Source organism: Entelurus aequoreus, linkage group LG27 (genome assembly GCF_033978785.1).
Source record: "Entelurus aequoreus isolate RoL-2023_Sb linkage group LG27, RoL_Eaeq_v1.1, whole genome shotgun sequence".
Taxonomy (NCBI): domain Eukaryota; kingdom Metazoa; phylum Chordata; class Actinopteri; order Syngnathiformes; family Syngnathidae; genus Entelurus; species Entelurus aequoreus.
In genome coordinates this window covers 16,151,537-16,163,523 of record NC_084757.1, presented here as the reverse complement: position 1 = coordinate 16,163,523, position 11,987 = coordinate 16,151,537, and the positions used below count along the sequence as shown (strand labels likewise).

The following is an 11,987-nucleotide window of genomic DNA, read 5'->3' as shown; positions in this document are numbered from 1 at the left end:
GCACGAAAGCGTTTGGATACACGGGCACAGCGTACATCCTTACAGACGTAAACATGGGGAAAAGCGTGCAGATTCCAGAAGATCTGGAAGAGGTCTGTGGAATTTTTGAAGGTTGGTACAATAGGCCAGAGGTCACTGAAGTTGGACTTGAGAGAGGCTCGGAGGAAAAGGTCTTTTACCGGTCGCCGTCAGGGAAGTCCAAAACACGGGGAAAATCCAAGGGGGAGCCGTGTCTATTTACTGTATTAGTCAAAGAGACAGGTCTATCAATGATCAATGTCGGTGCCAGTCAGATCGGATCGGTCTGACAAAGCCCTGCTCAAAATGGCGGACGTGTTGACGTATTCATATGACTGAGCCCTACCAGTGGCGCCAGGTCTGCTGTACAAATACATGATGCCCAGAAGAAAGCTGGCGGAGTGAAAAGGTACATTTTCTGTGTTCATTCAACTTTTTTTTAACAAAATTATAGAGAAACCAACCGTAGTCTTACCCAAAGTGTTCCCACAAAGTCCAACATATCTTGTTCCAAGAGTCTCATCAATTATTTGATTTTTGGCACTCAGCAACAAAGAGTTGGAGTTGGGGGTTAAATCACCAAAATGATTCCCGGGCGCGGCGCCGCTGCTGCCCACTGCTCCCCAAGGGGATGGGACAAATGCAGAGGACAAATTTCACCACATCTAGTGTGTGTGTGACAATCATTGGTACTTTAATCTTTAATCTGAATGTATTAGTAGATTGCACCGTACAGTACATATTCCGTACAATTGACCACTAAATGGTAACACCCGAATAAGTTTTTCAACTTGTTTAAGTCGGGGTCCACGTTAATCAATTCATTGTAACTGACTTGAGTATATATACACACGCAGTATATACAGTATACAGAACAGTTCAAAAGTTTGGACACACCAGGGACGGTGTGGCGAAGTTGGTAGAGTGGCCGGGCCAGCAATCGGAGGGTTGCTGGTTACTGGGGTTCAATCCCCACCTTCTACCATCCTAGTCACGTCCGTTGTGTCCTTGGGCAAGACACTTCACCCTTGCTCCTGATGGGTGCTGGTAGCACCTTGCATGGCAGCTCCCTCCATCAGTGTGTGAATGTGTGTGTGAATGGGTGAATGTGGAAATACTGTCAAAGCGCTTTGAGTACCTTGAAGGTTGAAAAGCGCTATACAAGTATAACCCATTTATCATTTACCTTCTCACTCAATGCGTGTTCTTTATTTTCATGACTATTTACATTGTAGATTGTCACTGAAGGCATTAAAACTATGAATGAACACATGTGGAGTTATGTACTTAACAAAAAAAGGTGAAATAACTGAAAACTTGTTTTATAGTCTAGTTTCTTCAAAATAGTTAAGTTAAAGTTAAAGTTAAAGTACCAATGATTGTCACACACACTAGGTGTGGTGAAATTTGTCCTCTGCATTTGACCCATCCCCTTGTTCACCCCCTGGGAGGTGAGGGGAGCAGTGGGCAGCAGCGGTGCCGCGCCCGGGAATCATTTTTGGTGATTTAACCCCCAATTCCAACCCTTGATGCTGAGTGCCAAGCAGGAAGGTAATGGGTCCCATTTTTAAAGTCTTTGGTATGACTCGGCCGGGGTTTGAACTCACAACCTACCGATCTCAGGGCGGACACTCTAACCACTAGGCCATATATAGCCACCCTTTGCTCCGATTACTGCTTTGCACACTCTTGGCATTCTCTCGATGAGCTTCAAGCACTCCTGTGAAGTGAACACCATTTCAGGTGACTACCTCTTGAAGCTCATCGAGAGAATGCCAAGAGTGTGCAAAATAGTAATCAGAGCAAAGGGTGGCTATTTTGAAGAAACTACAATATAAAACATGTTTTCAGTTATTTCACCTTTTTTGTGAAGTACATAACTCCACATGTATTCATTCATAGTTTTGATGCCTTCAGTGACAATCTACAATGTAAATAGTCATGAAAATAAAGAAAACACATTGAATGAAAAGGTGTGTCCAAACTTTCGGCCTGTACTTTATATATGTATATATATATATGTGTGTGCTACGATTTCCTTCTTGAATTCAATAGTGTTTCTCACCTTCTTCAGCAACTTTCTTTGGACACATAGCATCTTATTTAGTAGTCATACTCAATCATAGGGAAAGTCGGGGGTAAGAAAATGGAGGTACCACTGTATTGTACAAACCTATTCTTATTCTAATTGACACAGGCAAGCTCTGATGAGTCACTTGTGTGTCCTTTGTACAGCAAATGAGTGATTCCTCAGCTGCCAGGAGGCTGAAAAGCATCCCTTCTTTTTATGATCTGCAACCACTTACAATTATCTCAGCCTGTTGCTACACTTTCATGCCTTTCATCCCTCCGCACTACAAGCGCGCAACAGCGTGGGCTGGCTACAGCAAAATGTGCTGCACGGTAATTCCGTCATTCTGTTGAAGTGAATGTACTTTATTCCTCTTTTGTCCTTTCCTTGATGTTGTTTGTGGGGGGGAAAGAAAAAAAGACATGGAAAAATGTACTTGCTTTTTTTAATCTGTTTTTTCCATTATATGTTTTTGATTTAGAAGGTAGACAAATAATAAATAAGAGAAAAAAACGATTTAAAAATAGTTTTTTTTCTAATTTGTTTTACCCCAAAACAAGAAAAAGATTACAAAAAATAAAAACAAAATGTTTTTTTCTATTTTTCTTTTGCAGAAAAAGTAAAAAGTATATATATATATATATATATATATATATATATATATATATATATATATATATATATATATATATATATATATATATATATATATATATATATATATATATATATGTATATATATATATACATACAGTATAAACACACTCAATCAGTAAAGAAATTAAAGGATTTTTGAAAAAAGATTGTATTTTTTCCTCATTATGGAAAGAATATAATGACAAAAAGTAAATATGATGGAAAAATAAAAAGCAAAAAGAAAACAGTACAGTAGTATCTCAGTTTTCGTGAATAAACCCTTCCGAATGGTGCAATGAAAACTGAATTGTATTAAATAAAAAAAAACTATGTCATTTTTACCAGTATAAATACTGCAATGTAAATCCAAGCAATGCGTTGCAGACACCCAAACAAATTAACACAAACACATTTTATAGAGAATAATCATAGAAAACAATGTGAAATACATATATATGATAAATACAATTAATAAATCAAATCTTACCGTCACTGTTACTTTTATGACAAATCTTGTTTCAATAGTGCTCTCACTTACAACTTTCATTGGCCCCATTAGCAGTCATACTTAAATTACAAGTGAATAACAAGTGCAAAATTTTGTCCAAAATATTTGTGGAAAATCAGTGTACCTTTGTACACATTTTTGACAAATCTGTTGAATATAAAAACATTATTTTTATTCCGCATTCAAAGTCATATTTGAGAGTGTTGGATAAAATAGAATAAAAGCGTAGCTACCTGCTTTTGCAAATTAACTCTGCATATACATTATTATTATACAGGTATGTGCACGCGCCTGCCTCGTCATCAGCGCCGCCGAGGTGGATGAGTTCAACATGGCGTACAAATTAAATCTCCATGCTCGCTGTCGCCAGCGCTCTTATCAGAAATACATACCAGAGCGTAATGAGTGACGACGGGCATGCCAACATAGCTCAGAGCTCCAACGAAAGATGGCCCATGCAGGCATGCGGAGGTTGACTGCGCAGGCCAACAAAAATTGAAAGTGGGACACAAGCTGAGGTTAAATAAGAATTAGCTGGTCATGGATGACATGAACACATGCAGTACGGTGTCACTCATCAGCTCATGTGCGGCATGTTTGGATGCTTTAAAGAGGGGGGTGGAGGGTGTGGGTATTAAGCAGCCGTTAAACCCCCCCCCCCCCACACCCACCCCCGTGTGGAAGAACTTGTCAGGACAAGTCGCCTGCAGCAACACAACAAGGGCACGCTCCTCAAGAAGAAGGAAAGAAAACGTAGAAAAACATGCAACACGTGGAATTACACTAAAACGTTACATTACCATGTGTTGCACTGCATATTTTGTCTCCATTAGGTAAAAGGCTCATGCGGTTCACGCATTTTGGGCGACAGCTTGCACGCAATTTTGGATGCCTAACCCTGTGTTTTGCAGTCTTTTTAAATTGTTTTATTTCCTGTCCAGCTACTCAGGCAAATCATATAGTTGATGTACAAACCTCGTTTCCATATGAGTTGGGAAATTGTGTTAGATGTAAATATAAACGGAATACAATGATTTGCAAATCATTTTCAACCCATATTCAGTTGAATATGCTACAAAGACAATATATTTGATGTTCAAACTCATAAACTTTATTTTTTTTTGGCAAAAAATTATTAACTTAGAATTTCATGGCTGCAACACGTGCCAAAGTAGTTGGGAAAGGGCATGTTCACCACTGTGTTACATGGCCTTTCCTTTTAACAACACTCAGTCAACGTTTGGGAACTGAGGAGACACATTTTTGAAGCTTCTCAGGTGGAATTCTTTCCCATTCTTGCTTGATGTACAGTTTAAGTTGTTCAACAGTCCGGGGGTCTCCGTTGTGCTATTTTAGGCTTCATAATGCGCCAAACATTTTCAATGGGAGACAGGTGTGGACTACAGGCAGGCCAGTCTAGTACCCGCACTCTTTTACTATGAAGCCACGTTGATGTAACACGTGGCTTGGCATTGTCTTGCTGAAATAAGCAGGGGCGTTCATGGTAACGTTGCTTGGATGGCAACATATTTTGCTCCAAAACCTGTATGTACCTTTCAGCATTAATGGTGCCTTCACAGATGTGTAAGTTACCCATGTCTTGGGCACTAATACACCCCCATACCATCACACATGCTGCCTTTTGAACTTTGCGCCTATAGCAATTCGGATGGTTCTTTTCGTCTTTTATCCGGAGGACACGAGGTCCACAGTTTCCAAAAACAATTTGAAATGTGGACTCTTCAGACCACAAAACACTTTTCCACTCTGCATCAGTCCATCTTAGATGAGCTCGGGCCCAGCGAAGCCGGCAGCATTTCTGGGTGTTGTTGATAAATGGCTTTCGCTTTGCATAGTAGAGTTTTAACTTGGACTTACAGATGTGGTGACGAACTGTAGCTACTGACAGTGGTTTTCTGAAGTGTTCCTGAGCCCATGTGGTGATATCCTTTACACACCGATGTCGATTTTTGATGCAGTACCGCCTGAAGGATCGAAGTTCCGTAATATCACGTGCAGTGATTTCTCCAGATTCTCTGAATCTTTTGATGATATTACGGACCGTAGATGGTGAAATCCCTAAATTCCTTGCAATAGCTCGTTGAGAAATGTTGTTCTTAAACTGTTCAAAAATTTGCTCACGCATTTGTTCACAAAGTGGTGACCCTCGCCCCATCCTTGTTTGTGAATGACTGAGAATTTCATGGAAGCTGCTTTTATACCCAATCATGGCACCCACCTGTTCCCAATTAGCCTGTTCACCTGAGGGATGTTCCAAATACAGTTTTGAAGAGCATTCCTCAACTTTCTCAGTCTTTTTTGCCACTTGTGCCAGCTTTTTTGAAACATGTTGCAGGCATCAAATTCCAAATGAGCTAATATTTGCAAAAAACAACAAAAGTTTTCCAGTTTGAACGTTAAGTATCTTGTCTTTGCAGTCTATTCAATTGAATATAGGTTGAAAAGGATTTGCAAATTATTGTATTCTGTTTTTATTTACCATTTACACAACGTGCCAACTTCGCTGGTTTTGGGTTTTGTATATAAGGCGAGCATCATCAATAGTGAAACCTATGGTATTTGGCAATGCACATTTTATCATGCAGACTATACTACTACTAATAATAGATGATATAGAATACATATTGTGCACCAGAATATACATAGATGAAGTACAATCACAGTGCAAAACACCTACAGTACAATGTATAAGGCCTACAATGGAAATAGTTGATTTCAAAATGTAATTCAAATACGTCAATTAGGATTTAGTTTGGTGTATTGTCTTCTGTTATACGTTGGATGACAACCCTCTATTTAAAATAAAGCTTCCACCAATAAGAATAATAGTAATTGCTTTGACTAGTTTTCCAACATGAGCTCCCACCTGTTGCCGGAAGAGGAGGCGTGGCTGAAACCCGTTGGGCGGGGTCAGCTCGGACAGGCAGCTCGCCGTCAGCCAATCAGAAGACGGCACCGCTGCTGCCTTATAAAAGCCGTGCTCGCCCTCAGTCAGTCAGACGAGACTCCTCTTCTCCAGGCAGACAAGACACAAAAAAAGGATTGTTTTTTTCCCCCTCATCTCTGCTACTTTTAAAAATACTTGGAGCTTACCTTTCGGACCGAAAAGGAGAAAGAAAATGCGTCTCATCCAGAATATGACCACCATTGCGGAGTGTGCCGCCCCGCAGTTCTCGCCGGCTAACCGGGCTATCAAGATAGCAGTCATAGGGGGCAGTGGAGTGGGGAAAACAGGTAAAAAAAAGAACCAGTTTTTAGTCAAAACATAACATTTAAATGCAGAAAGGACGGCATTAAACATGTTGCTTTGCTTCCTTTCAGCGCTGGTGGTGAGGTTTCTGACAAGGCGCTTCATTGGAGACTACGAGAGAAATGCCGGTGAGTTTGATCATTATTATTATTTATTTCTTTGCTTATATGTAAATGTTGCATATTATAAACAAAGGTTTATTTATATGCACACATGGAAAAAGTGCAATATATTTATCTGTACAGTAACCTATTTATTTATTATATGCACCTTATTGCTTTTTAAATCCTGCACTACCATGAGCTAATGTAACGAAATGTCGTTCTTATCTGTACTGTAAAGTTCAAATTTGAATGAAAATAAAAAGGAAGTCTAAGTCTAATTTAAAAATAAATAAAAAAATAAATGCCGGTTTGTGTTTGTTGCAATAAAAAAGGTGCACTAGAAAGTAGAATGCAATGCATATAGGAACGTGGAACAAGTCATTAATAAGTGTGTGTGTGTGTGTAGGTAACCTGTACTCCAGGGAGATCCAAGTGGATGGAGACAACCAAGTCAGCCTGCAAGTCCAAGACACTCCAGGTGCAGAGGTAATAATTCCACATCCTCCTTTTTTTCCCCCTTCTTCTTGTCTGTTGGCCATGATGACTTGTGCAGAGCAGTCTGTGATGCAACACATCCAACAGGGGGGGGGGGGATGTCTCCCAGGGGCTTGTCTGAAAGGCTCGGAATCAAAACGGGCCGGGAAGCGGTCCAAAACCAAAGCCAGACAGCGTGTGTCTGGGAGAAGCATCCAGTCTAATGGTCCATTTAGGTTAATGGAGTAACCTTACACAGGCCCGGCTGCTTGTTCTCCTCGTGCTGGGATAGGCTCCAGCTTACTCGTGACCCTATGAGGACAAAGTGGGGAAAATGTCTAACTTTTTTTCCCCACCAAGTACCAACTCAGAAAACACTTTGCTCTAATGGGCAACATTAAAATGCAGTAGCGTAGTAGGCCTATGTCAAGTGGGCCGGACTGGTAAAATCACGGCATGATAACTTAAAAATGAAGACAACTTCAGATTGTTTTGTTTAAAAATAGAACAAGCACATTCTGAAAATGTACAAATCATAATTTTTTTTTTTACACTTACATGTTGCGGTTAATAGTATTCTACCTTTTTATTCGTTATTTATACTAACAAAATAACATCAAAATCAAATTACAGGATGTTATTTATGTACTACTCAGTGGCTCTAGTGGTTAGAGTGTCCGGTAGGTTGTGAGTTCAAACCCCGGCCCGAGTCATACCAAAGACTATAAAAATGGGACCCATTACCTCCCTGCTTGGCACTCAGCATCAAGGGTTGGAATTGGGGGTTAAATCACCAAAAATTATTCCCGGGCGTGGCCACCGCTGCTGCTCACTGCTCCCATCACCTCCCAGGGGGTGAACAAGGGAATGGGTCAAATGCAGAGGACATATTTCACCACACCTAGTGTGTGTGACAATCATTGGTACTTTAACTTAATTTAGTTTGCTCATTTGGTTTATTATTATTTTTTTACATATGTAACTATCTTCAAAGATACAAAGAATTGCTATTGCGACATCTAGTGGACACATTTAGAACAGCAGTTTCTTTCATTCAAAAAATTCCGGCTTGACACCCCTGGCGTATGTAGTCATTAAAAACAAGTTTGAATATGGGAAAATAAAAGACTGTACTTAAATCAAGTGGTAGTGGTACCAGTTTTGAGAATAACTGAACCAAAAAACCGGGATTAAATGTCTCACCTATTGTTTTCCAGTTGACCGACCAAGGCATCGTCCTTCCTGATCATGTGACCTGGTCCATCCAATGGGCCGACGCCGTGGTGCTGGTGTACTCCGTGACCGACCGCCGCAGCTTCGACTTGTTGCCCCAGTTGCACCAGCTTGTGGCCCAAACCGCCACCAACAGGGGAGGAGGCGCCGCCGCGCCGCCCGTCATCCTGCTGGCCAACAAGACCGACCTCCTGCACCTTAGGCGTGTGGACCCCCAGCAGGGGCCCCTACTGGCCGCCACGCTGGGCTGCGCCTTCTACGAGGTGTCGGCCAGCGAGGACTACAGCCAGGTGCACGGCGCCTTCCACCGGCTGTGCTGCCAGCTCGCCAAGCAGCCAATGGCCTCGCCGCCACCCGCCCCTGCCGAGAAGAAACGCTCGCCGCTCATCCCCAGGCCCAAGTCGCCCAACATGCAGGACCTGAAGAGGCGCTTCAAGCAGGCGCTGTCAGCCAAGGTCAGGACCGTGACCTCTGTGTGAGGGTGAGGACAGAGGGGGGCGGAGCTACAGGTGGTCTACGGCGGCCACGGGAATGTTTTGAAGCTTCACATGCGAAGTTTTGTGCTGGCAGAGGTGAGGTGAGGTGTCACGTCCTGCAGCAGCGAGGACGCTCAGCAGGTGTTGAGGACACAAACGCACCATGAAAGAAGACAGTCTTCTGTTTAGTTGCCTTTGACGGCCTGATGGTGGCGCCAGCACACACGAGAGCACATGGACATGGCGGGTGTTAGCATGGCAGCGTTATCACTGATGCACTTTAAACAGGAAGTGAGGCCTGTTGTTATTTATTATTTGTTGGCGATTCACGTGGTTTGGTCACAATAAAATTATGATTTTGAATTTGTCTTTTTCTTCTTACCACCAGCATGTTAACTTTGTAGTACACTTTTATCTAACGAGCTGAATTGGCTCAATCACTTTAAAAAATAACATGAGTGAAATATTTTAGCGAAAGCTTTACATTTTTAATTTGACTGATTGTTTATAAAAGCCATACAAAACTGAAAAATCCAAGGGAGAGAATACTTTTTGCAAGGGACCGTATGCTTTGTAAATTTTTTTTAAACCATGTGTAATTTTTATGAATTTAAAATTATTTGTAAAATATTTTAGGAGGATTTAAATCTTACAGATGCTTACACAATTAACTTTAATCTGGGATTTTCTATTTTCATAAAGAGAAAATCTATTTTATTTAGGGCTGTTAACAGAGCAGAGAAAAAATATTTAAAAATCACAAAATTACTTTTTTTTTTAAATTCCATAATGTAAAATTCATTATTGCAATAATTTTATTACGTTAATCTGTTTTGATAATTTTTCATTAACAAAAAATCCTATCAATTTCTTTTTAGGTGCTGTAAACATTAAATAAATAAATAAAAATAGAACAATTATACAGAACACATTTTTTACATATTTTCTTTTAATTATTCACAATTGATATTTATGATAACCTTACATTATATTTTTCTTTTGCAAGTTTTTTTTTATGCACAAGTCAAATTTTTGGGGGGCATTTTTTAATCTAAATAAAGTATAGAGGACTTTTTTTGCGCTTTTGTACATTTGTATTCCATTTTGTAAAACTTAGTAAATATTTTATCATAATTCCCCCTAAAAAAATAGCTTTTTGATTTTTTAATTTAAATAATGTGTTATTGTAGTTCTCCATCATACTCAAATATTTTGGTTACATTTAGTTAAATAAGAGGATTAAACAAATAAGAGGTTCTCTGTATCAGTGGCGGGCCGTGTGTTTCCCACCTAGGCCTTCAGTGATGTCCGACTTCAATGATTACCTCTCAAAATACCATCATTGATGTCACCACATGACTATTACTGGAGAAATACTATACAGGAACACATTCACGAACTACTTGGCATTGAATCGCATCAACAGTGTACAAAACGGGTTATTTTCATGCGCATTTAAAAATCAATAAACCCACGTCAGCAATTAAAACATATGTGGTACTGTCAAAATTAAAATTGCAAAAAAACATATTAAACGAGAAAAAATTAAGAAATACAATATTTGAACTCACAATTTGTAGAACCCATTCGACGCCGTATAAGCCGGTGGTACCGCTCGTAGTCGGTTGATTCGAGTGGAAATGGCGAGCATTTCATCGCCAGAACAGCAGAGCTATCTTCCGAGGTTGACCGACATCGTCTCACAAGATTTAGTTTCTCTTTAAATGTCCTTCTTGAAAATGGCCGTTGCAAATATATATCTGCCGCCTAATCAACGTTTTGTTCTCCTTCTCTGCTATCCCGATCTGGCTATGGTGCAACACTTCCTGCTTCCTGCTAAATTGAAACTTGTGAATGGATACTCACTTTGGAAAGACAAGTGAGTATCCAATCACAGTCTCGTTAACATCAGGCTACCAGGATAGGCTACTGTCAACAAGTTGTGATCCGATTGGCTATCGCAACTGTCTATCAACTGTATGTGTTCTCAAATTCAACCGCGAACGGTCCCGGTGAGTATCCAATCACAGGACGCGTAAATGTCACGTTCAACGGGAGGCCAGCAAGAAGGCCTTACTGACAACAACTCGTGATCTGATTGGCTATCGCAATTATCTATCAACTTTATGTCCCCGTTCACTTACAGTGCCCGGACGCTCGTATTGTTGATTTTAAAGGCCCCGGGCAGATTTGGTACAGCATAGCAACATAAGCTAGCTGAATTCTGATTGGATACAAACTAAAACTAAAAACAACAGCACTGGAAGGAGCTTAATATGACATGAAGAGAATATGAATACTTTTAGATATTTAGGGAAAGTAAATTAAAAAAAACCTTTTATCTTTAGTTATGATCATGATTTCTGGTTATGTTAGGCTGGCTCTGACTGCACACTACTGCTCAGTACATGATGCAAACTAAAACCACAATAATAAACATAGCACAACTCAAGAGTCAATCAACTCAGCGTTACGTTTTGGATGGACATTTATCGATTATTTTCATTTTAAACAAATATATCTTTAATTTATACAATTTTAAGTAATACACAAATTCCCCTATTTCAATTTCTAAATGAGTTCTGTGGGCAAGTTTCCTCAATAGATTAATCAGGGGAACATGAATTGTTACTATTAATGATTACAAATACTGTAAACACAGTATATTCACCAGAATAAGGCTGACGTAATGGACTCAAACTTGTCGAGACTGAAAGGAGAGCGCCTCTACTGGTGACTGACAGGAAGAGGACACGATTAAGAAGTCATCCATCCATCCATCCATCCATTTTTCTACCGCTTGTCCCTCACTTGCAATCCATTTAATCATTTAGATCACCGACTAATCAGCCATTCAACACTTCCCATGTGCGTGTTTGGCTGCCTCCACATGGTCTTTGTAACGCTGTTATGAAACAGCGTTACATAGCAGCAGCCATCAATAGATTGAGGACAAGGTGACGTCTTTGACCGCGGAGGCAATTTGACGGGGAGCGTCTTGACAGACGGAAGGAAGAATTCCTGCCTGCCTGCGCCCAGGTGACCTTGTTTTATTCGTTGGGAGGGAGAGAGCTGACAAGAAGAGTGCAATAAAGCTTTGGGTGACAGTAAGTGTATTATGACAGGGACTTTTAGTGAATAGCGGTTGTCTCTGTCTGCTATGATTAGGGATGGTTTAAATGGTTGCTACTTTTAT

The 11,987-nt window shown here is 40.3% G+C and overlaps 1 protein-coding gene across 1 annotated transcript; it reads left to right on the top strand.

Moving 5' to 3' along the window:
- Positions 1 to 6,240: 6,240 nt before the first annotated feature.
- rasl11b (RAS-like, family 11, member B) lies at positions 6,241 to 9,154 on the top strand. The gene is made up of 4 exons (XM_062039458.1): positions 6,241 to 6,488; positions 6,576 to 6,632; positions 7,015 to 7,094; positions 8,300 to 9,154. The coding sequence occupies exons 1-4, from the start codon at positions 6,374 to 6,376 to the stop codon at positions 8,792 to 8,794; spliced, it is 747 nt and encodes a 248-aa protein (XP_061895442.1). The 5' UTR covers positions 6,241 to 6,373; the 3' UTR covers positions 8,795 to 9,154.
- Positions 9,155 to 11,987: the final 2,833 nt, after the last annotated feature.

Excerpts from the sequence above, each read along its gene's own strand:
- rasl11b (XM_062039458.1), top strand. The coding sequence starts at position 6,374 with ATGCGTCTCATCCAGAATATGACCACCATTGCGGAGTGTGCCGCCCCG. Across the intron at positions 6,489-6,575 it reads CAGTGGAGTGGGGAAAACAG|CGCTGGTGGTGAGGTTTCTG; the intron begins GTAAAAAAAAGA and ends GCTTCCTTTCAG. Across the intron at positions 7,095-8,299 it reads AAGACACTCCAGGTGCAGAG|TTGACCGACCAAGGCATCGT; the intron begins GTAATAATTCCA and ends ATTGTTTTCCAG.